This window comes from Papio anubis, chromosome 2, assembly GCF_008728515.1.
Source record: "Papio anubis isolate 15944 chromosome 2, Panubis1.0, whole genome shotgun sequence".
Taxonomy (NCBI): Eukaryota; Metazoa; Chordata; class Mammalia; order Primates; family Cercopithecidae; genus Papio; species Papio anubis.
The window spans coordinates 41532057-41558454 of record NC_044977.1 but is presented as its reverse complement, the minus strand read 5'-3'; the positions used below and the strand labels follow the sequence as shown (position 1 = coordinate 41558454).

Below are 26398 nucleotides of genomic sequence, written 5' to 3'. Positions count from 1 at the left end.
CATTAAGCATACGTAGCTGGCTATGAAGAACTTGACATGTAGCTAGTCCAAATTGAAATGTGTCGTAAGTGTAAAATACCCACCAGATTTTGAAAACATAGCATGAAAAAAAGTGTAAAGTATCTCATTAATACTTTTTTATATTGATTACATGATGAAATACTAATATTTTGTGTATACAGAGTTATATGTTTTATATAACTCAGTAAATATTGTTTTGCCCATTTTTTATTTTCTTAATGTGACAACTAGAAAATTTGAAATTACTTATATGACTCACATTATACTTCTGTTGGCACTGCTACTGACCTTGCTAAGAAAAAAATGGGAAATAATTCATTAGCCTCATTGAAAGTAATATACCAGCCTGGGCAATGTGACAAAACCTCATCTCTAATAAAAATACAAAAATTAGCCAGGCATGGTAGCACGTACTGGTAGTCCCAGCTACTTGGGAAACTGAAGTGGGGAAAATCACCTGAGCCTGGGAAGTTGAGGCTGCAGTGAGCTGTGATCACACCACTGCACTCCAGCCTGGACAATACGAATGAGATCCAGCCTGAAAAAAAAAAAAAAGTAACATAAAGGAGTATAAAGGAGTAGGAATATCCTTTCAATGAACTCGTCCCTCAGGAAGAACCGGTTATTAGTGTCCTCGGCAGGAAAAGAAAGGCCAGAACGGTTATCCACCTTCTGTTCTTCTCTTACTTGATGCAAAAACAGAGGCGTTGTTTCTCCAGTGGCTAAAAATTGAGGAAATTTGCTAAAAGAGAAAAATAAATGAAAGGGGAGAATAGAAGGAAAGAAGAGAGTCTCAACAGAAGGATGCAAGCACAGTTGAAAACTCAAGTACCATACTGAAAACAAGGCCGGGCACGGTGACTCACGCCTGTAAATCCCAACACTTTGGGAGGCTGAGGCAGGAGGATCACTTGAGCCCAGGAGTTTGAGACCAGCCTAGGAAATATAATAAGACTCTTTCTCTACAAAAAATTAACTGGGCTTGGTGGCGCACACCTGTAGTCCCGGCTACTCAGGAGGCTGAAGTGGGAAGATCACTTGAGCCCAGGAGTTTGAGGCTGCTGTGAGCCATAATCAAGCCACTGCACTCCAGCCAGGGTGACAGTGTGAGACCCTGTTTTAAAAAAAAATACCAAAAAAGTAAAGGGTACTAGGGAAATTTTCTAAACCGCTTCTTAGTGCCCACTCTTAAATATCAACTAAAGGATAATTATCACTGAATATCTAAGGAAAGCCAAAGACAAAACAAATGGAATAAAACTACTTGATAGAATATAAACATTGCAGGTATAAGGAAAAAATGTTTTTAATCTGTTATTAATATCCTCAGAGAGATAAGGAAACATAATATATGAAACAAAACCAAGATACCATATAAAAGGGAACACACAGAATAAAATTCGACAGGGAAAACTGAAAGACTAATAAAAGGATTGTGGGAGAAAAGTTAAAGAAATCTCACAGAAAGCAAGGAAAAAAGATTTTGCCAGAGGCACACATCTGCAATCCCAGCTACTCAGAAGGCTAAGGCAGCAGGATGGCATTAGCTCAGCAGTTCTAGGCCAGCCTGGTCAACATATGAAATATCATTAGAAAAAGAAAAAAAGGTAGAATCTTTAATTTAAAAAAAAAAAAAAAAAAGATGGATAGAAAACACTGCCAGTCTAGAAGGTCAAACAGCCAAACATTTGAAATCAAGAACAAGAAAAAACAGAAGAGAAAAAGTCAAATAACTGAAGATTTCCCAGAACTGAATGTCACAAATTTTAGATTAAGGGGACCAATTAAGTGTCCAATACAGTGACAGAAACACTTCCACATTTGTTTCATAATACTGTGAGATGTACTAGGAACAAAAGGACTTCTTGACAGCAACATTGGAAGCTAAAAAGTATTGAAGTGAGACTGTCACATATTTGAAGGAAAATGATTTCCAACTAGAATTCTATACCCAACCAAATTATTAATTAAAGATAAGGACAGACCAAAGACATTTTTAGATAAGAGGGAATAACCTGAGAAAGAAGGCAACATGGAATCCAAGAAACACACGGGAAAGATAAAAAGTAGTCACCGAGATGATGGTGAATGGAGACCACAGGATGACAGCTATGCCCAAGGTATAGAGAGCAGGTCAGGAAGCTCCAGAAAGTGTGTCCAAGAAAATGAATTTGATAGAATGCCTGATGTATTTTAATGTGTTGAAAAGTAGGGCAGAGTTTATAAAATACAATCGGTAGTATGGAAAACAAAGCATGGGAGAAAAGAGAATTAATAATTCCAGAGAAAATAAAAATGTGCAAGGAAGGAAAAGTAATTATAGTATACTATATTGTTCAAAAGTGAATAGCCTTTATGTGGTCATAATTTTACAAATATTGAACATTAATTTAACTAAAATTATGATATAATAATATAGGATGGATGGGGAGTAGAAGCAAGTGAAAGAGAGCTAAATTCATACCTTTCATACAAGAAAATCAATAGGTAATACCTATATCTGAAAAAAAAAAAAAATCACAGAAAAATAGGCGGAGCTAAATGTCAAAAGAATAAACTGAATTAAATTGTTGCCCTTGAGTCAGGGGACAAGGTAAATGGGTAACTCTAGTAAGAATTCTAGTAATTCTTATGAAGCTGACAAATTAAACAATAGCATTCTAGTAATTCTTACGAAACTGACACATTAAACGATAGAGTTATATCAGCAAACTTTTCTGGGAAGCGTTATATAATAAAATATTTTAAGCTTTGCAGGTCATGCAGTGTGTCACATGTATTCAGTTATAGCACAAAAGCAGCCATAGCCAATAGTAAACAAATGAGCATGTCTGTGTTCCAGTAAAATGTTATTTGTAGAGGTGGGGTACGATGACTCCCGTCTGTAATCTCAGCACTTTGGGAGGGCGAGTCAGGTGGATCACAAGGTCAAGAGATCGAGACCAGCCTGGCTAACATGGTGAAACCCCATCTCTACTAAAAAATACAAAAATTAGCCGGGTGTGGTGGTGCACGCCTGTCATCCCAGCTACTCTGGGCTGAGGCAGGGGAATTGCTTGAACCTGGGGAGTTGAAGGTTGCAGTGAGCTGAGATTGTGCCACTGCACTCCAGCCTGGTGACAGAGTGAGACTCTATCTCAAAAAAAAAAAGTTATTTGTAAACATTAGATTTTGAATTTCATATAATTTTACATGCCACTAAATATTCTTTTCCCTTTAAATTGTTTAACAATGTAAAATGAAAAAACAAAACAAAACAAAAACATGAAAACAAAACCACACACACATTTTTAGCTCTCAAGCCCTATGAAAACAGGCAGCAGGCTAGATTTGGCCTGTGGGCAATGATTTGCTGACCCTTGCTTTAAATAATGGGAACATGTAACTTTGATGAAAATAAAAACAACAAAGACACAAGAAGAGTGAAAACAATTGGGAAGAATAATTGCAAATTTGTCCCATATCATGCCTATTACAAAATTTCTTTTTACCAGAGTCCATTCTGAAGGACATGGGAAATAATTCAGACAGAAATATACTGTCTCCTAGGTGTTTACAATCCTGTAGGCTGTGTAGAATTAAGGCCCCTTTTTTCTATAGACATAGAATCTGTCCTCTAGGGATCAAGTGACTTGTCCAGAATCATAGTTTATAAGGGACTAGAATTGAGACTAGAATCTATTGCTTTTTTCCTCTTCATTGCTTACTGCACAAATAATATGTGACTATATCCTTGTAAAAAGCACTACAGAAGACTGTGTATTTTCAAAATCACTATTCTCCTGCGTCTTGTCACAGTCCCATTCCCCTCCTTATACACACTCAGAGTTAATCAATATTGCAATGTGGTCACTACCATATGTTGTAGTGAGAAAATAGTTCTATTAGTTAGGGGAGAAAAATCACAAACCTTCAATTTTTTTTTCCTCCAGGCACTTAAATTCCTAGCAAAGTGCCATAAGAAAAAGAAACTATTTACTTCTTGGCGAGGACTCCAAGAACTCACTGATGCACGCCGAGTTGAACTGAAGCAACAAGTGGATGACTATGTCAGAAGACATTTGGTATGTAGGCTTCTGTGCCATATCAGTATTACATTATTCCAGTGCATGATATTGATCAACAAAACAGTGTCTCTCATATATATATGTGTATGTGTGTGTGTGTGTGTATACATTTGTTGCTGGTATAAGGTAATGCATTGGCTTTTCCATAGAAGTAATGGTATATCTTTTTATAGTCACATAGCCATAGAGGTATAGTCAGTGGTGAAGGAGACTCTGCTTTAAATCAGTTTTTTCCCATACTACGTCAATAAGACTTGTTCATTGCTTCTTTTGCAATATACAGTAAAACTCGAACTATTTTGAACCTTCCAGAAAGAGTATATGTAATTGTCAATCAATGATTATTCATTCTTACATTTGTTGGACTACTAATGTACCTCCAGAAGCCAATAAGATATAGCATTTGACTATTTGCCTCTTATGATCTTACCACAAATATACTGCTAGCGCCTTTATCCCAACAGAAATGTCCATATCTTTGACTTTCTATGACCACAGTATTGCAGGTCACGTGTTATTCACTTCTCCCACCTGAATTCTTGACCATCTACTCCTATGTGTCTTCAAAGGTCATTTCCCTTTCTGCCTTGGGAGTAACTCACCACTCCTGTCATTAATTTTAATCACCTGCACCTTTGCTGATTACCTCTACTTTCTTTACTCTTACAGTTTCTCCCATGCTTTCACACTTCTGTAATTTTATGGACAAAGTTGGCAGTTTATACATTTCAATCTATCAGAATTATTCCCTCATTTGAACCAACCACTCATAGTGTATCTTGGTGCTTTTCATGAGTTTTGTTGTGATTGTGGTGGTGGTGTTTGTGCCTGAGTTCATTCTCTCTCTCACACACACACATACATACACACACACACAGATACACACACACACTTCTCAAATTTGAAGGTTCTGGATAACTGATGTTAGAGGTTTGATGTGATATTTAGGCAGTCCTGTCATTCACCCTTTCATTCCTCCAGAGCGCCCAAAATGAAAGGACTTTTTGTAACAAACAAAAACCACTATACAAATGGAAATGAAGTGCAAATATATTAGTAGCTGAGCATGTATCTGGTAATCACTAGAACACAGCAATGGTAAAACCTGAATTGGATAGCATAGCTTAGTCCAAGAAGTGTAAGTAAGCCCTCTTACTTTCCCCTCCTGCTAATCTGGATTTAGGGACCCAAAACCTAATGGAGTCTGTGGAGAAAGAGAGGAGGAAAAAACCACCCTTCTATGTCAGGCCCTCTGTGATTACCATAAAGAGGTAGACAGTGGAAAAAGTCCTGACATCTGTTTCTGGCCAAGATGGAGTAACAGGGACTAGATTTACTTCCTGCCTGAAACAACCAGAAAAAGAAACAAACATAAACAGATAAAAATGTATGAGAAAATCGTTTTCAAGACCCTGGACATCAGACAACAAAGAACAATAATTTCTGAGAGGGAACAAAGCGAGCCCTATAATTACCCCAGCTTACTGCCTTGAAAGAGTTTTTAGGCCATAGCTCAAGGAAGAGAAGAGCTCTTTAGAATCCTTGAGTTAAGGAGATGGCACTGAGAGTCTGGTGACACCAAGAGAGCTAGACTTCATAGAACAGAGTACCAGAGCAAAGAGAGCTGCAAAGAGAGAGAACCCCAGATATCTACAGAATCTACCCCTTGAGTATTCTCCAGAATACTAATCAGCATGTACATGTGAGGAAATTATCTAAAGCCAAATTTTCCAAATAGTCATCTGAAAAGGTAAGACGGAAGTGTGTCTGGAACTCACATAGGTCCAGGAATAGTGCCTGTTCCCGTCAAATACGCTGGAGAAACTCATAATTCACAGGGTATTGTGAAGCGTACTCAGGAAGACCTTCCCTTAATAGTAGATTATGATTAGCCTAGACAACTCCATTCTGCCAAACAAATTATAAAATCAAGAGTCAAAAAAAGATTAAAATGTTTTCATGTAATTTAACAGCATTCCAAAAAAAGACTCAAAATTTTAAGAAATGTCAAAATATCCAGCACCCAACAAGGTAAAAGTCACAATGTCTAGCAGCTAATCAAATATTAAAGGCATGCATGGAAGTGGGAAAATAGGACCCATAATGAGGAGGATATTCAATCAAACCAACCCAGAAATTACATAGATGTTAAAATTGGCAGAGAAGGGCATTAAAACAGTCATTATAACTGTATTCTATATGTTCAAAAAGTCAAGTAGAAATATGGAAAATATTTTTAAAATACCTGAATCAAACTCCTAGAGATAAAAACTTCAAAGTATGGTGTGAAAAATATACTTGATCAAATTAATAGCAGATTAGACTTTGCTGGATGGAAGTCTAATAATAAATTAATAATAAAGGTGAAGCCATAGTAGTAGATACTGCACAAAATGAGTCACAGAGAGGGAAAAAAGAGAAAAATATTTGAAAAGACCATTACTGAGCTGTGGGACTGTAAGTGACCCAATAAATGAAAAATTGGAATCCCTGAAGGAAATGTAGAGAAAAATAATGGCTGAAAACTTTCCAAACTAAAAATGATAAGCCCATACCCAAACCAGTTAAGGCACAAGTACATGGAAAAAACTGTGCCAAGGAATATCATAATCAAAATTGTCAAACCAGTGATACGTGAAAATCTTAAAAACAAAAAAAATTTTAAATGTTATATAAAGACAAAAATTACATTGCTCAGTAGGAACAGTGCAAGCAAGAAGATACCTTGCTTTAAAGTACTGAAAGGAAAAAAAGTTGTCCAACCTAGAATTCTGTACCTGGCAAAAAAAATTGTTTAAAAAAAGCTTTTTCAGACATACAAAAGCTGAAAGACTTGATCACCAGTACACTTGCACTACCAAAAAAGAATTTAACATTCCAGAAATGTTATAAAAAATGTTAAATTCTTTTTATTCATATAGATTGAGGGAGTAAAAATGCACATTTACATGCTTATATTGCAAACTCCTCTCCAGCAAAATAAACAATCAACGGTAAACAGCCTATAGAATGGGAAAAAATAGTTGCAAGCTATACATCTAACAAAGGGCTAATATCTAGAATCTACAAGGAACTCAACTCAAGAAGGAAAAAACCCATTAAAAAGTGGGCAAAGCCGGATGCTGTGGCTCATGCCTATAATCTCAGCACTCTGGGATGCCAAGGCAGGAGGAATACTTGAGCCCAGGAATTCGAAACCAGCTTAGGCAACATGGTGAAACCTGGTCTCTACAAAAAATTTAAAAATTAGCCAGGCATGGTGGTGCCTGTCTGCGGTCCCAGCTACTTGAGAGGCTGAAGTAGGGTGATCATTTGAGCTCAGGAGGTTGAGGCTGCAGTGAGGCATGTTCATGCTACTGCACTCCAGCCCGGGTGGCCGAGAGAGACCCTGTCTCAAAAAAAAAAAAAAAAATGGGCAAGAAACATGAACAGACATACAAGTGGTCAACAAACAATGAAAAATGCTCAATATCACTAATCATCAGAGAAATGTAAATTAAAATCATAATAAATAACCATATTATACCAGTTAAAATGACTATTATTACAAAGTCAAAAACAACAGATGTTAGCAAGGATGTGGAGAAAAGGGAACACTTACACACTGTTGGTGGGAATGTAAATCAGAAATGTTAAGTTCTTTAAGGTGTAAAACACTTAACATTTCTGTTTAAAATGATGCCAGGAAAAGATACCAGAGAGAAATCTGGCTCTACATAAAGAAATTAAGAGCACTGGAAATGGTAATTACAGCCATGTGTCACATAATGAATTTTCAGTCAGTGTTGGTCCATATATACAACAGTGGTCACATAATATTGTAATGGCATATTTTTACTGGACATTTTCTATATTTTTATATGTTTACATATGCAAAAACTTACCATTGCATTAAAATTGATTACAGTATTCAGTACAATAACATGCTGTACAGATTTGTAGCCTAAGAGCAATAGGGTATACCACATAGCCTACATAGGTAGTAGTCTATACCATTTAAGTTTGTGTAGGTACACTCGATGACAGGCGCACAGTGACAAAATCACCTAACAGCACATTTCTCTGAACCTATTCCTGTCGTTAAGCAAGGCATGACTGTACTTGGGTAAATATACAGTAGTCCCCCGTTAATCTCAGAAGATGCATTCCAAGACCCCCAATGGAAGACTAAAACTGCAGATAGTACCGAACCCTGTATATATCATGTTTTTTCCTATACATACATACTTATGATAAAGTTTAATTTATAAATTACACACAGTAAGAGATTAACAACCACAGTAATAAAGTAGAACAATTATCATAATATACTGTAATAAAAGTTATATGAATGTGGTCTCTCTGTCTCTCTCAAAATATCTTATTGTACTCTACTGCAGGTAACTGAAACCACAGAAAGTGAAACCTTGGATAACTGGGGGATTGCTATACTATTGAGAGGTTCTTATACTATATATGAAGTGATATGTTATCATCTGAAGGTAGATTTATAAGTTAACCATGTATGGTATGAACCTTAAAGCCACCACTAAAATTTAAAAAACAAAGAGTTATAGCTAACGACTGATAATAAAATAGCTAATAAGTCTACAAAAGAGATGAAATTGAATCATAAAATATACTTGATCAAAAAAGGCAGAAAAAGAGGAAAAATAAAGTGATGGGACAAAAAGAAAGCAAAATGATAGACTCAAATGTGATTGTATCAGTAATTACAATAGCTAAAAATGGTCTGAACACCCCAATTAAAAAGCAAAGTAGCAGACTGAATAAAAAAGCCTGATTATATGTTGATTACAAGAAACATACTTTAAATATGAAAAAAGGTGGAACAAGTATAATGATAAAGGAATCAATTAAGAGGACATAAGAATTTTAAATGTTTATATACCTAATAACAGTGCTCCAAAATACATGTAGCCAACATGAATGAACCTTGATGACATGCTAACTGAAATAAGCCAGATACAAAAGGACAAATATTATCTGATTCCACTTATCTAAGATACCTAGAGAAGGCAAATTGATAGAAATAGAAAATTGAATTGCGGTTTTCAGGAGTAGAAGTTGGGGAGTAGGATGAGAAGATAGTATTTAAAGAGTATGGAATTTCAATTTGGGCAAATATAAAAGTTCTGGAGATGGACAGTGGCAGTGGTCATGTAACAATATGAATGTACTTTAATACCACTGAACTGTACAATTAAAAATGGTTAAAATGATAAATCTTATGTATATTTTACCACAATAAAAAAATACATGAAGCAAACACTGATAGAACTGTGATGAGGAATAAAGCCACAATTCTTTCAATAACCCTCTCAACAACAACTTATAGAACAAGCACGCAGAAAAGCAGCAAGGATATGGTAGATATGAACAACACTATTAAACAACTTGATCTAATTGACATTTTTGGAAAACTTCACCAAATAACATTCTTCTTAATGAACATTGCACATAGAACATTTACCAAGATGGACTATGTTCTCTACCATCAAATAAATCTCAATAAACTAAAAAATATATATATACAAAGTATATTCTCTGCCCACAATAGAATTAAGTTAGAAGTCAATAACAGAAATATCTCTGGTTATATTACCAACTATATGGAAACTAAACAACACACTTCTAAATAACCAAAGGCTCAAAGAAGAAATCAGAAGGGAAATTATAAAGTATTTCAAACTGAATGAAAACTCCACCTTTCACAACTTGTAGATTCCCCAAAAGCAGTATTTAGAAGGAAATTTTTATCACTAAACACCTGTATTTTAAAAAGAAGATAGGTCTCAAATCAAAGGCCTCAAAGAGCTGGGCACAGTAGCCTGTGACAACTACTTGGGAGGCTGAGGCGGGAGGATTTCCTGAGCCCAGGAGTTTAAGGCTATAGTGGTCCATGACTGTGCCTGTGAATAGCCACTGTACTCCAGCCTGGGCAACATAGCAAGACTATGTCTCTTAAAAAAAAAAACAAACAGAAACAGACAGCCCCTCCTTTCTCACTAAAAAAACAAAAACAAGAAAACCCTCAGCTTATAACTTAAAAAACTAGAAACGGAGAAAATTAAACTCCAAGTAAGCAGAAGAAAGGAAATAAAGTTCAAAGGGAAATCAATAAACTAGGAAACAAAAGCAATAGAGAAAAATAAATGAAACTAAAAGCTGATTGTTTGAGAAAATCGATAAAATTTATAAAACTGCAGCCAGACTGACCAGGAAAAAGAAGACATAAATTACCAACATCAGGAGGTAAGAGAAGTGACATCAATATAGACTATACAGATATTGAAGAATAAGAGAATATTAGTACCTTTATACCAATACAACAATTTTTATGAAATAGACAAATCCTCAAAAGACAAATTACCGCAGTTCACCTGAGAATAGATAAAATGAATAATCTCATAAATCTATATGTCTACTAAATTGTAGCTGAACACCTCTCCACAAGAAAACTTGCATGGCTGGATTGCTTCACTGATTCATTTAAGAAGGAAATAATGCCAATTCCATAAAAAATTGAAGAAGAGGAAATACTTTCCAACTCATTTTATAAGACCAGCAATACCCTGACACCATAACCAGAGACCTTACAAGCAAAGAATTTCAGAATAATATTCCTCATGAACATTTATCTCAAAATTCTAAACATTAAAACTTTTAACAACATGGATAAATCTCAAAATAGTTATTCATTTAGCAAATTGAATCTAACAATATGTTGAAAGGCTAGTATATCATGAACAAGTAAAGTTTATCTCAGGTATAATTTACCATATTAACAGACTCAGACTAAGAAAAATCATATTATTATATCAATAAATGCAGAAAAAGAGCTTGACAAAATACAACATCTAGTCCTGACACCCCACACACCCCAAGAACGAAATCTTAACAAACTGGGAATCTGGAGAAAATTTTCTCCACTTGATGAAAGATATCTATGAAATACCTACAACTGACATCATGTTCAATGACAAAAGACTGAATGTTTCTCCTCTAAGATTAGGAACAAGGCAGAATGTCGTTCGGCACAATCATAATCCCATCAGGTTTTCTTGTGGAAATTGACACACTGATTCTAAAATTCATATAGAAATACAAAGGACCTAGAATAGAATAGCTAAGTAACTGCAAAAAAGAACAGAGTTGGAGGGCTAACGTTACCTGATTGCAATTATAAAGCTATAGAATCAAAACAGTGATATTGATACAAAGATACAAAAGCAAATCAGTAGAACATACTTGAATCCAGAAATAAATCCACATGTATAGCCAACTAATTATTGACAGAGATGCACAGTTAATATAGTAGAAAAACTGGAGCAATTGGCTATCCATATATAAAAAAAAATTGAACTTGAAGCCATACATCACTTCATATACAAAATTTAACTCAAAGTAGATCATAGGCCTAAATGCAAAACCTAAAACTATAAAACTTCTAAAAGGAAACAATGGAGAAATATTGTGACCTTTTTTTAAATTATTATTTTTATTTTTATTATACTTTAAGTTTTAGGGTACATGTGCACAACGTGCAGGTTTGTTACATATGTATACTTGTGCCATGTTGGTGTGCTGCACCCATCAACTCATCAGCACCCATCAACTCGTCATTTACATCAGGTATAACTCCCAATGCCATCCCTCCCCCCTGCCCGCTCCCCATAATAGGCCCCAGTGTGTGATGTTCCCCTTCCCGTGTCCAAGTGATCTCATTGTTCAATTCCCACCTATGAGTGAGAACATGCGATGTTTGGTTTTCTGTTCTTGTGATAGTTTGCTGAGAATGATGGTCTCCAGCTGCATCCATGTCCCTACAAAGGACACTAACTCATCCTTTTTTATGACTGCATAGTATTCCATGGTGTATATGTACCACATTTTCTTAATCCAGTCTGTCACTGATGGACATTTGGGTTGATTCCAAGTCTTTGCTATTGTGAATAGTGCCGCAATAAACATACGTGTGCATGTGTCTTTATAGCAGCATGATTTATAATCCTTTGGGTATATGCCCAGTAATGGGATGGCTGGGTCATATGGTATTTCTAGTTCTAGATCCTTGAGGAATCACCATACTGTTTTCCACAATGGTTGAACTAGTTTACAATCCCACCAACAGTGTAAAAGTGTTCGTATTTCTCCACATCCTCTCCAGCACCTGTTGTTTCCTGATTTTTTAATGATTGCCATTCTAACTGGTGTGAGATGGTATCTCATTGTGGTTTTGATTTGCATTTCTCTGATGGCCAGTGATGACGAGCATTTTTTCATGTGTCTGTTGGCTGTATGAAGGTCTTCTTTTAAGAAATGTCTGTTCATATCCCTTGCCTACTTTTTGATGAGGTTGGTTGTTTTTTTCTTGTAAATTTGTTTGAGTTCTTTGTAGGTTCTGGATATTAGCCCTTTGTCAGATGAGTAGATTGCAAAAATTTTCTCCCATTCTGTAGGTTGCCTGTTTACTCTGATGGTAGTTTCTTTTGCTGTACAGAAGCTCTTTAGTTTAATTAGATCCCATTTGTCAATTTTGGCTTTTGTTGCCGTTGCTTTTGGTGTTTTAGACATGAAGTCCTTGCCCATGCCTATGTCCTGAATGGTATTATCTAGGTTTTCTTCTAGGGTTTTTATGGTGTTAGGTCTAACATTTAAGTCTCTAATCCATCTTGAATTAATTTTCATATAAGGAGTAAGGAAAGGATCCAGTTTCAGCTTTCTACTTATGGCTAGCCAATTTTCCCAGCACCATTTATTAAATAGGGAATCCTTTCCCCATTTCTTATTTTTGTCAGGTTTGTCAAGGATCAGATGGCTGTAGATGTGTGGTATTATTTCTGAGGCCTCTGTTCTGTTCCATTGGTCTATATCTCTGTTTTGGTACCAGTACCATGCTGTTTTGGTTACTGTAGCCTTGTAGTATAGTTTGAAGTCAGGTAGCGTGATGCCTCCAGCTTTGTTCTTTTGACTTAGGATTGTCTTGGCAATGCGGGCTCTTGTTTGGCTCCATATGAACTTTAAAGCAGTTTTTTCCAATTCTATGAAGAAACTCATTGGTAGCTTGATGGGGATGGCATTGAATCTGTAAATTACCTGGGGCAGTATGGCCATTTTCACAATAGTGATTCTTCCTATCCACGAGCATGGTATGTTCTTCCATTTGTTTGTGTCCTCTTTCATTTCACCAAGCAGTGGTTTGTAGTTCTCCTTGAAGAGGTCCTTTACATCCCTTGTAAGTTGGATTCCTAGATATTTTATTCTCTTTGAAGCAATTGTGAATGGAAGTTCATTCCTGATTTGGCTCTCTGTTTGTCTGTTACTGGTGTATAAGAATGCTTGTGATTTTTGCACGTTAATTTTGTATCCTGAGACTTTGCTGAAGTTGCTTATCAGCTTAAGGAGGTTTTGGGCTGAGACGATGGGGTTTTCTAAATATACAATCATGTCATCTGCAAGCAGGGACAATTTGACTTCTTCTTTTCCTAACTGAATACCCTTGATTTCTTTCTCTTCCCTGATTGCCCTAGCCAGAACTTCCAACACTATGTTGAATAGGAGTAGTGAGAGAGGGCATCCCTGTCTTGTGCCAGTTTTCAAAGGGAATGCTTCCAGTTTTTGCCCATTCAGTATATTGGCTGTGGGTTTGTCATAAATAGCTCTTATTATTTTGAGATATGTTCCATCAGTACCAAATTTATTGAGAGTTTGTAGCATGAAGGGCTGTTGAATTTTGTCAAAGGCCTTTTCTGCATCTATTGAGATAATCATGTGGTTTTTGTCTTTGGTTCTGTTTATATGCTGGATTACGTTTATTGATTTGCGTATGTTGAACCAGCCTTGCATCCCAGGGATGGAGCCCACTTGATCATGGTGGATAAGCTTTTTGATGTGCTGCTGGATTTGGTTTGCCAGTATTTTATTGAGGATTTTGCATTGATGTTCATCAGGGATATTGGTCTAAAATTCTCTTTTTTTGTTGTGTCTCTGTCAGGCTTTGGTATCAGGATGATGTTGGCCTCATAAAATGAGTTAGGGAGGATTCCCTCTTTTTCTATTGATTGGAATAGTTTCAGAAGGAATGGTACCAGCTCCTCCTTGTACCTCTGGTAGAATTCGGCTGTGAATCCATCTGGTCCTGGACTTTTTTTGGTTGGTAGGCTATTAATTATTGCCTCAATTTCAGAGCCTGCTTTTGGTCTATTCAGGGATTCAACTTCTTCCTGGTTTAGTCTTGGGAGAGTGTAAGTGTCCAGGAAATTATCCATTTCTTCTAGATTTTCTAGTTTATTTGCATAGAGGTGTTTATAGTATTCTCTGGTGGTAGTTTGTATTTCTGTGGGGTCGGTGGTGATATCCCCTTTATCATTTTTTATTGTGTCTATTTGATTCTTTTCTCTTTCCTTCTTTATTAGTCTTGCTAGTGGTCTGTCAATTTTGTTGATCTTTTCAAAAAACCAACTCCTGGATTCACTGATTTTTTTTGGAGGGTTTTTTGTGTCTCTCCTTCAGTTCTGCTCTGATCTTAGTTATTTCTTGCCTTCTGCTAGCTTTTGAATGTGTTTGCTCTTGCTTCTCTAGTTCTGTTAATTTTGATGTTAGAGTGTCAATTTTAGATCTTTCCAGCTTTCTCTTGTGGGTATTTAGTGCTATAAATTTCCCTCCACACACTGCTTTAAATGTGTCCCAGAGATTCTGGTATGTTGTGTCTTTGTTCTCATTGGTTTCAAAGAATATCTTTATTTCTGCCTTCATTTCATTATGTGCCCAGTAGTCATTCAGGAGCAGTTTCCAGTTTCCATGTAGTCGAGCGGTTTTGATTGAGTTTCTTAGTCCTGAGTTCTAGTTTGATTGCACTGTGGTCTGAGAGACAGTTTGTTATAATTTCTGTTGTTCTACATTTGCTGAGGAGTGAATAAAGCTGTATTTTTAATAAAGTTCTTTTAACCTAAGTGCTTAAAAAAATTTTAGGGGTCCTGAGCTTTTAAAAATAATCAGCCTGGCCACCTATAAAACATGGCCAATGAATCTCTTCTTTTTAGTTATTATTATACTTTAAGTTCTGGGATACATGTGCGAAACGTGCAGGTGTGTTACATGGGTATAACGTGCCATGGGTGGTTTGGGACCCATCAACCTGTCATCTACATTTGGTTTTTCTCCTAATGCTATCCCTCCCCTAGCTCCCCATCCCCCGATAGGCCCCACTGTGTGATGTTCCCCTCCCTGCGTCCACGTGTTCTCATTTTTCAGCTTCCACTTATGGGTGAGAACATGCAGTATTTGGTTTTCTGTTCTTGTGTTAGTTTGCTGAGAATGATGGTTTCCAGCTTCCAGGACATAAACCATGTCCCTGCAAAGGACATGAACTCATCCTTTTTTAGGGCTGCATAGTATTCCATGGTGTATATGGCCAACGAATCTCTTAAGTGCTTATCAAGCATATTAGCAACTCCTCCCTTAGCCAAGCACCAGAACCTAATTGGAGAGAGGGGCAGAACCACAACTGAAAGTTTTTAAAGCAGAGATGGAATGAGGACAGACAGAAGCATGCCTTCTCTCCAATAAATAATCAGTTCCTAAGCTCTGTAGAGAGGACATATTGCTTTTAACAGTTTTAATCATTTACAAATTTAATCGCCTTTATAAAAATTATATACCCAAGCCCCACACACCCCAAGAAATTCTGATACAGTAAGTTTTGTGTGGCTTCATGTTCCTATATTTTTAAAATTTATTTATTTTCAGAGTGGTAAAATAGATAAAATGTAAAAAGTACCATTTTAACTATGTTTAAATGTAGTGTACTAGCATTGAGTACGTTCATATTGTTTGTGCAACCATCACCACCATCCATCTTGAGAACTTTTTTCATCTTGCAGAACTGAAACTCTGCATCCATTAAACACTAACTCACCATTCCCCCACTACCCAGCTCCTGGCAACCATTAAACACTAACTCACCATTCCCCCACTACCCAGCTCCTGGCAACCACCATTCTACTTTCTGTCTCTATGAATTTGCCTACTCTAAGTACCCCATTAGTGGAATCATACTTCGTTGTTTCACTTGGTATAATGTCTTCAAGGTTCATGTTTTAGCATGTGTCAGAATTTTCTACTTTTTAAAGGCTGAATAATATTCCATTATGTATACTACATTTTGTTTATCCAAGGAACACTTGGGTTCCTTCCACCCTTTGGCTATTGTGAATAATGCTACTGTGAGCATGTGTGTACAAATAGCTGTTTGTCTACTTGCTTTCAATTCTTTTGGGTGAGTACCCAGAACTGTAAATGCTAGATTATATGCTAAGTCTTTTTAAAAATTTTTTGAGGAACTGCCATACTGTTTTCCATAGTGGCTGTACCATTTTACATTTCCACCAGTCACACACAGCGTTCCAGTTTCTGTACATCCTTGTCAGCATTAGTTATTTTTGTTGTAGTCGTTGTTTTTGATAGCAGCTAATAGATATGAAGTTGTATCTTATGGTTTGAACTTGCATTTTCCTAATTAGTGATTTTGAGCATCTTTTCATGTGTTTACTGGCCGTTTCTTTATCTTTTTTCAGAAATGTCTATTCAAGTCATTTTTTTTCCACAGGATTATATTTTGTTCATTTTTTAATCAGGTTTTTTTTTGTAGTTGTTTTTTGTATCCTCTCCCGTAATTCCACAGTGTCTGAGAAAGTAAAGTATGGTCACATACGAAAAAGAAAGACAAAAAACTTCTCCACCATTATTTTTATCTAAAACTTTTAAGAGACTATTTAATACTTGCGTAAGAATACAAGATAGACATCAATCATAAGATTCAATTGATAAAATGAGAGACAGCTAAGCATTCTAAAACCTCTGCTAAGTGGTTGGGTACTTTGATACCTATGTCCTCTTTGTGATAAGTTTTTCTGTCCTGTGTTTCCAGGGCTCTCCAATGTCAGATGTGGTCAGTAGGGAACTCCATGCCCAAGCTCAAGAACGACTGCAACACTACTTCATGGGCAGGGCCGTGGAAGAGCGAGCCCAGCAGCACAGAGAAGCTCTGATGGCACAGATCAGCACCAATGTTGAACAGCTAATGAGTATGTGCTCATTTTACTTTTGTTCTCTAAAAGGAACAACCTATGCAAGGTTTGTGACATCCAAAACCTTCAGAAGGAAACCATTAGTAAGCATCTTTAGCTCATCCCCTAACCTCAGGAAATTTTTACATAGATCAGACCAGCACATAATGTTTTCAAATGATGCAGATTTTATAACCTCCTTCTTACGTGTTTCCCCAAGCCTTGCCATCATTCATATGTGTCACCCCGAAGTTATTAATTTCAGATGCTGAGCCCTACTAGCCATCTTTTACTATGTAATCTGAAAAGCTTTTGGTCATATTTTATAAGTAGATGATGACAATAGTTACAGTGTCATTCTCTTGTAGCGCATTTTATAATTTTTTTTTATTTTTTTGAGACGGAGTCTTCCTCCGTTGCCAGGCTGGAGTGCAGTGGCGTGATCTTGGCTCACTGCAACCTCTGCCTCCCAGGTTTAAATGATTATCCTGCCTCAGCTGGGACTACAGGTGAGCACCACCATGCCCAGCTAATTTTTGTAGTTTTAGTAGACACAGAGTTTCACCATGTTGGCCAGGATGGTCTCGGTCTCTTGACCTTGTGACCTGCCTACCTCGGCCTCCCAAAGTGCTGCGATTATAGGCGTGAGCAACCGCGCCTGGTCTATAATTTTTAATGAAGTACTTTTACAAAAATTAATTCATCATAACCACTGACCCATTTAACGAGAGATCCCATCCATGAAGCCCCTGTGTTTCAGTCAGCCTCTTGGATTTCTTTAGTGTATGTGAACAGAAAGGACCAGTGTTTTCTTTAATGGCTACTATTTGGGAATTTTATATTTTGAAATTGGATAAATGGCTGAAACTGAGCCTCTCATCTATAGGACGAGGTTCTATTAAAGTTTCTGTTCTTTAAATAAACCATCTTGGCCAGGCGAGGTGGCTCACGCCTCTAATCTCAGCACTTTGGGAGGCCGAAGTGGCGGATCACGAGGTCAGGAGTTTGAGACCAGCATAACCAACATGGTGAAACCCCATCTAAAAATATAAAAATTAGCTGGGCATGGTGGTGGGTGCCTGTAATCCCAACTACTCGGGAGGCTGAGGCAGGAGAATTGCTTGAACCCGGGAGGCGGAGGTTGTAGTGAGCAGAGATCGTGCCACTGCACTCCAGCGTAGGTGACAGAGTAAGACTCCGTCTCAAAAATAATAAAATAAATAAATAAATAAACCATCTTACAAAAATCTACATCTTTTTTTATTCCTTTAAACACAGAAATGGCCGGGCGCGGTGGCTCATGCCTGTAATCCCAACATTTTGGGAGGCCGAGGTAGGCAGATCATCTGAGGTTAGGAGTTCGAGACCAGCCTGACTGACATGGTGAAACCCCCATCTCTACTAAAAATACAAAATTAGCCAGACATGGTGGTGCACGCCTGTAATCCCAGCTACTCGGGAGGCTGAGGTAGGAGAATTACTTGAACCCAGTAGGCGGAGGTTGCAGCGAGCTGAGATCGCACCATTGCATTCCAGCCTGAGCAACAAGAGCAAAACTCCATCTCAAAAAAAACAGAAATGGGCCAAATATGTTGACTCATGGCTGTAATCCCAACACTTAGGGAAGCTGAGGCAGAAGGATTGCTTGAGTCCAGAAGTTTGAGACCAGCCTGGGCAGCATAGTGAGATCTCTACAAAAAAGAGAAAATATATTAGCTGGGTGTGGTGGCATAGTCCCAGGTACTCAGGAAGCTGAGGTGGGAGAATCACTTGAGCCCAGGAGGTTGAGGCTGCAGTGAACCATGATCATGCTACTGCACTCTAGCTTAGGCAATAGAGCGAGACCCTGTCTCAAAAGTAATACATTCAGAGTTGGAATGCTGTTTCTGCCTGCAGAGTTACAGCTCTGTAGCTTCCAAGTTCCTACCTGCCTGGCATAGGACTCTTGTTCTCATCTATGTATTTTCTGTCCACTACAGAGGCACCAAGTCTAAAGGAGGCAGAAGGCAAAGAACCTGAGCTCTTCCTAAGTAGATCCAGGCCTGTGGCAGCCAAGGCCAAGCAGGCCCATCTCACAACCCTGAAGCACATACAAGCACCCTGGTGGAAGAAGCTTGGGGAAGAATCTGGAGATGAGGTTGATGTTCCAAAGGATGAGCTTAGTGTGGAATTAGAAACTTTATTCATTGGTGGAACCAAACCACCTTAGTGAGTTACCCTAAGAATTGACACAAATCTCATATTTTAGGAGATTATATTGGTTCTACCTCTGGCATGCTAGTAGACTAGGGCCATCCTAACTTATTATTTTCCAGAGGTGACAAGACCTCCAGTAAGCAAAGAGTTATCTTCTACCTCTCTCTCAATTTTCTTTTTCTTTCCTCTGTATCCTCATCCTTGACCACACACAGATTTGTGTGGCTTTTATTGTAGAACTAAACTTAGCATAGTGTTCTGTTGTTTACATGAAGTGTGTTTTTCTTTGGTTTCTGCTGTTTTCCAACTAAAGATTTTTTTCTAAATAAAGATTTTCAACAATTGATTTGAAAAATTTGTCAGGATTATTTCAACTTTCCACATTTGTTATCTGGAATTCCTATTTCCTATTAACATAGGAGGTGTGTGCAGAGTTTATTAATGTGAGGGAAAGAAATGCTCAATTGAAGAACATTTCCCTATTTTCTATAAAGCAGTGGTTGAACTCATTTTCTATTTTGTTATTTCTAAAAGGAACTACCTACCAAAAAAATGCATTCTTTCTATTAAACTATGAGAACTATATAATGTACAGTTTCCCTTTTTGTCTTTTCTCCTAGGAATCTCAGAGTTAAATATAATGTTTAATTTTTGTTATAATCCTAGGTACCTTTATGATTATTTGGTTCCAACCTAATACTTTTCAATTTCCATGTTTGCTTTAAATATGTTTTAATACCATAAAATTGAAGCCACTTCAGTTTGTGTTTGTAACAATATGGAATTTAAGTTAAAATCAGTTAACAAATCATAACTCCATATCATAAAGAATCTGGAAGATGCTTTTTGTAAAATGAGTGAAAATACCCGTATTTCTGGATATAAGATCAAATTGTATAATGTTGTACAATCTCTAACGTTAACTTTAGTAAAATTCTAGTCAAAATTCCTATATTTGTACTTATAATTGGAAAAGAAGTGTAGAAAAATTATGTAAGAGTGTTGCTCCCAATTTAGCAGAGAAAATGCCAGATAATCTAGAACAATAATTTTTCTTGAGCCCATTACATAGCTGAGGACTCAAGCCAACCATGTAAACTGGGATAGGACTCTCTTTCTGTGAAATGAAGTATTTCATCTATAGCAGAGCACAAGAGAAAAGTGGCTAGGTAAGAAGAAATCAAATAAATTTGAATTATTTTATTATCAAAACCTGCTGTTGCATCCTCTGCACCTGTCACCTAGTAGGAGTTCACAAAAGTATTTTTAACATATTTATAATGGAAAATTTTAAGAACATGCAAAAGTAGAGAGAGTAGTATAACAAACTCACTTTTACCCATCATTCAGCTTCAACAATTGTCAAACCAAGACCAATCTGACTTTAATTCCTTATGTTGAACCAAATTCAAGACATCATGTCATTTTATCAGTAAATATTTCAGAGCATATCTCTAAGATATAAGAATTATTTAGAGTAAATAATCACAATAATAGGCCACAGTGTGTGATGTTCCCCTTCCTGAGTCCAAGTGATCTCATTGTTCAGTTCCCACCTATGAGTGAGAACATGTGGTGTTTGGTTTTCTGTTCTTGTGATAGTTTGCTGAGAATGATGGTCTCCAGCTGCATCCATGTCCCTACAAAGGACACAAACTCATCCTTTTTTATGGCTGCATAGTATTCCATGGTGTATATGTGCCACATTTTCTCAATCCAGTCTGTCACTGATGGACATTTGGGTTGATTCCAAGTCTTTGCTATTGTGAATAGTGCAGCAATAAGCATACGTGTGCATGTGTCTTTATAGCAGCATGATTTATAATCCTTTGGGTATATCCCCAGTAATGGGATGGCTGGGTCATATGGTATTTCTAGTTCTAGATCCTTGAGGAATCACCATACCGTTTTCCACAATGGTTGAACTAGTTTACAATCCCACCAACAGTGTAAAAGTGTTCGTATTTCTCCACATCCTCTCCAGCACCTGTTGTTTCCTGACTTTTTAATGATTGCCATTCTAACTGGTGTGAGATGGTATCTCATTGGGCAAGGAACTTCACATATAATACTGTGATCCCCTGCATCTCTCTAGATTGTTTTAAGAAACTTTACCATTTCATATGTCCTCCTTCCACTGATGAAGAAATCGGGCATTGAGACACAGGGATTTTGCTCCAGTCACTACAGCCAAATTAATGCTTGAGTGGAAAGACACTGAGTAAAGTGCTCAGACGCGACCTAAGACAACATTCTAGGAGTCAGGGTGCTGACAATGGCAAACTCAGATTTTCCTTCTTTTTCTGACACATTCTTCAGCCAAAGCAACATGCCCAGAAAGTTTCTTTCTTTTCTTTTTCTCTTGTCTTGTGCTCTCTCTGCTAACTCTTTTCCCAGAAGTCCTTTTCTGCACCAAGGTTTGACAATCACTAGCCAAACAAAGCCTGCTTCTCCTTCTTTTCCTTCTCCCCAGTACCCCAAAGTTTTCATGGCAATGGCAAATTAGGGATTGCCTGTTGAAACCGAGAGAAAGATAGAGGGGTTTTGTTTTTGTCTGAGGAGAGACTCCAGTTATGGAGATAACCAGAAACAGGGAAGAAGAAACAACAGGTGGCAGACAGGTAAGGGGTATTCTCTAACTATGAAGGCAAAGGGCACAGGATACTCAAGGCATCTGTGTGAGAGACTGCAAGTGTACAAAGAGATTGTGTGCATACGTGATAAGACTGGGCTATCATTTTTCTTCCTCTTGCTTTGTCTCATTCACTGTCCGTATTGCTGCTGGACAAAAATTACAGAACTAGGCCCCTAGGAATTTATGTTCGGATCCTTATGCCTTCTTCCTCAAGCAGAGAGGCTACTATCTATAAAGACTGCTATCCCGTTTACCAGTCTCTCTCCCTTGCTCTCTCTCTTTGGATCTTAACCCTGAGGATCTGGAGATGGGTCTGAGCTCATTGTCCTGGTCTCTCTTGCATCTCCTTGCCTAAGCACTAAGATTGTACTGGCTGGCTGGTTCCATTCTTTTTCATTTTAGTTTGCTCTCATTGGTGGTTTGATAATAGTGGGATGAACACCAGAGCCTAGGCTAGTGGGTGGTAGGCTTCAGCCTTCTTTCTGACACCAGAAATTTGCAGCTTATAAGGACACTAATATCTCTCTGCACTCATTTCTAAACTGCAGACAGATAGTTGGTTACCCAACCTTTAAAACATCTAATGTGGAGATTGTTGCCTCTTTTAATTTTAGGGAAAGGATAGTCCTCAATCAATTTTGATTTCAAGAAGATAGTTCTTAAATATATAATGGAACTTAGTGGCAAAGTCCACTCTCTAGTTTAGTCCTTTGAGTAGACAGGGAAACTAACTGGACAGCAACTTTACCTCCTCTGGAATCATTTTATAATTATGCATTTCAACTTTAGATAGTATCTATTGACTTTCTGCTATAGATAAGGAAATTAGCCTGCTCATGGCTTCTAACCTTCTTTCTCCCACCTTTAGATTTTTTTTTTTTTTAGTTCTAATAACATTTATATTCTGTTCTATTACCTTAACTTCCATAATTATTCAGTCTCCATTTTACATTGAAATCGATTCGGTCCTCACTATTATTCACTTCTTGGTTATCTGGATTTTGTGGCCAAAATTCTGTCAAGGAAGATTTATAAGTATTGTATTTCTTGAGTGTTCATATATTTAAGAATGACTGTCTTTGAGCTTTACAGTTAAAAGGACAACTCGACTGGACATAGCATTTTAGGATCACACTTTAAGGTCATTATTTTCCTCAGAATGGTGTAGACATCACACCACTATTTTCTGCCACTGAAAGATGCTATGGAGAAATCTGCGTGTAACCCAGGGTAGTTTAATTTCTCTCTCTCTCTCCCTCTCTCTCTCCTTCCCTCCTGCCCGTCCCCTCTTTCCTATTCTTTCAGATTAAGGGATAGCATGCATAAAGTGCACTAATATGTAAAAATGACTCCTTCAAACTTCGCATCTTTTGGTTAAAAATTCATTATCAAATCTCTTTGAAGACTGGTAAATGCCTCATTATTTTCTTTAGGCTAAACAGTGTGCCAGCTTTTCTTTTTCTTTCTTTGTGAATGCCGTTTTCATCTTTCTTGGCTGCTGTCTGTAGATTCTCCAATATTTCTTTTTTTTTTTTTTTTTCAGGCTTAATTCACTTTATTTTTCTTGTATAAAAACCCTGTATTGTAGCCACAGGTGGAGCCTGGGTCCGCTGCACGGAGACTCTGCTGTGGGTCTTGACGAGGTGTTCAGTGAATTCCCGATAGGGAGACTTGGTAAATACAGTCTTCTTCCAGAGGTCAGGGGTCAGGTAGCTGTAGGTCTTAAAGATGGCATCAAAGGTGGCCTTGGCGAAGTTGCCCAGGGTAGTAATGCAGCTCCGGGCTGAGGTGTAGCAGTCATCGATACCAGCCATCATGAGCAGCTTCTCGGGCACAGGCGCTGAGACTTCGCCAGTGCCCCAGGGTGCAGGGATGAGGCGCACCAGCACAGAGCCACAGCGGCCTGTCACCTTGCAAGGGACGGTGTGGGGCTTGCCCATCTTGTTCCCCCAGTAGCCTCTGTGCACGGGGACAATGGAGAGCTTGGCCAGGATGATGGCCCCACAGATGGCGGTGGCCACCTCCTTGGAGCACTTAACACCCAGACCGACGTGGCCATTGTAGTCCCCGATAGCAACAAAAGCCTTGAACCTGGTGTGCTGGCCAGCACGGGTCTGCTTCTGCAGTGGTATAATCTTCAAAACTTCATCCTTGAGAGAGGCCCCCAGGAAAAAGTCAATGATCTCAGATTCCTTAATGGGCAGGGAGAAGAGAGAGATACTCTCGAGGGACTTGATCTTCATGTCCTTGACCAAGGGGCTCAGCTTGGTGACGGGCATCCACTCCTTATCCTCGGCCTTGCCTCCGTGAGCTCTGCGACCCAGGCCCCGGATGCCACTGCCGAAACCTCCACAGAAGCCACCGCTGTTCCCCATCCCAGGGCCACCAGGGCCTCTGGGCTCCCCCGCGCACCAGCGTCATTCGCCATTTGGTGTTTTCTTGGAGAAGAAGTCCAATAGTTCTTAATTTCAGTATAATTCCTCAAATATTTTTGAGCACTTATCATGTCCCAGTGACTGTGCCAAGTGCTGGGAACTCAAAGAAAGTAATGAAGGACTCTCAGGAAGCTCTTTGTCTAGAGGGAGAGAGAATGAGAGATAAGAGGGGATGATAATCACACAGCCTTGTTATTGGCATTAAAAACCAGTACCAAGGCTGGTTTGGAACAGAACAGAGAACCCAGAAGTAAATAGAACAATGGAACAGAACAGAGAATCCAGAAATAAATCCACACATTTACAATTGAACTCATTTTTTCTCAACTTTTATTTTAGATATTGGGGGTACATGTACAGGTTTTTTAGAAGGATATATTGCACTCAGGTAATAAGCAATACCCAACAGGTAGATTTTTGACCCATGCCCTTCTTCCTCCCCTCTCTAGGAGTCTGCAGTGTCTACTGTTCCCATGTTTATGTCTATGGGTATTCAATGTGTAGCTCTGTTAAAAGAAAAACTTCAGCCAAATTATACTTAAATTAGTTTAATTGAGCAATGAACGATTCCTGAATCGGGCAGCCTCCTGAGCCAAAGTAGGCTCTGAGACTCAGGCGCAGCCCCGTGGTAGAAGAAGATTTATTGACAGAAAAAGGAAAGTGATAACAGAAAATGGAAGAGAGGTACAGAAGCAACTAGATTGGTTACAGTTCGGCGTTTGCCTTATTTGAACACAGTTTGGACAGTTGACTACATTTGATTGGCCAAAACTCAGTGATTGGTACAAGTGTAGACTACCATCTGTTTACACCTCCACTTGTTATAGTTCACAACATACAGAGAAACCTTTAGGCTGAACTTAAAATATGTAAGGAGGCAGCTTTTGGCTAAACTTGATTTAATAGCTCCCACTTACAAGAACATGTGATATTTTGTTTTCTGTTCGTACGTTAATTCGCTTAGGATTATGGCCTCCAGCTTCATCCATGTTGCTGCAAAGGATATGATTTCATTCTTTTATGAACGCACATTTACCGCATTTTTGACAAAGGTGCCAAGCACATACATTGGGAAAAGAACAAACTCTTCAATAAATGATACTGGGAAAACTGGATATTCATGTGCAGCATGAAACTAGGACCCTATCTTTTGCCACATACAAAAATCTAATCAAAAATCAAAATGGATTAAAGACTTCTTTTTTTTTTTTTTTTTTTTTTTTTTTTTGAGACAGAGTCTCACTCTGTTGCCCAGGCTGGAGTGCAGTTGGTGTGATTTTGGCTCACTGCAACCTCCACCTCCAGGGTTCAAGCTATTTTCCTGCCTCAGCCTCCTGAGTAACTGGGATTACAGGTGCCTGCCACCAAGCCCGATTAATTTTTGTATTTTTGGTAGAGATGGGGTTTCACCATGTTGGCCAGGCTAGTCTCAAACTCCTGACTTCAAGTGATCCGCCCACCTCAGCCTCCCAAAGAACTGGGATTACAGGCGTTAGCAACCGCACCTGGCTTAAAGACTCAATTCTAAGACATGAAACTACCAGAAGAAAACATTGGGGAAGCACTCCAGGACATTGGTCTGGGCAAAAATTTCATGAGTATAACCTCAAAAGTACAGGCAACCAAAGCAAAAATAGTTTTACCTTTTTTTTTTGGAGCGGGGAGCGGGACAGAGTTTCACTCTTGTTGCTCAGGCTGGAGTGCAATGGCGTTATCTTGGCTCACCACAACCTCCGCCTCCCGGGTTTCAGCAATTCTCCTGCCTCAGCTTCTCGAGTAGCTGGGATTACAGGCATGTGCCACCACACCTGGCTAATTTTTTGTATTTTTAGTAGAGATGGGATTTCTCCATTTTGGTCAGACTGGTCTCGAACTCCCGACCTTAGGTGATCCACTCTTCTCAGCCTCCCAGTGTGCTGGAATTACAGGCGTGAGCCACCACGCCCAGTCAGTTTTACTTTTTTTACCCAAGAT

At 38.2% G+C, this 26398-nt stretch overlaps 1 protein-coding gene and 1 pseudogene across 3 annotated transcripts in view; one reads left to right on the top strand and one right to left on the bottom strand.

The window, feature by feature from the left end:
- The window catches only part of IQCB1 (IQ motif containing B1), a 73955-nt gene extending 54246 nt beyond the window's left edge, over window positions 1-19709 (top strand). For both annotated transcript variants that reach the window (XM_009200088.3, XM_021934101.2), the window contains exons 13-15: window positions 3954-4085; window positions 17020-17176; window positions 19138-19709. In XM_009200088.3, the coding sequence (XP_009198352.1) occupies window positions 3954-4085; window positions 17020-17176; window positions 19138-19367 (519 nt within the window). In that variant the 3' untranslated portion in view covers window positions 19368-19709. The remainder of the gene's footprint in view (window positions 1-3953; window positions 4086-17019; window positions 17177-19137) is intronic.
- Window positions 19710-23518: 3809 nt separating this feature from the next.
- On the bottom strand, window positions 23519-24520 carry LOC110742526 (annotated as a pseudogene). The gene has a single exon (XR_002520291.2). The product of XR_002520291.2 is annotated as a 40S ribosomal protein S2 pseudogene (transcript).
- Window positions 24521-26398: the final 1878 nt, after the last annotated feature.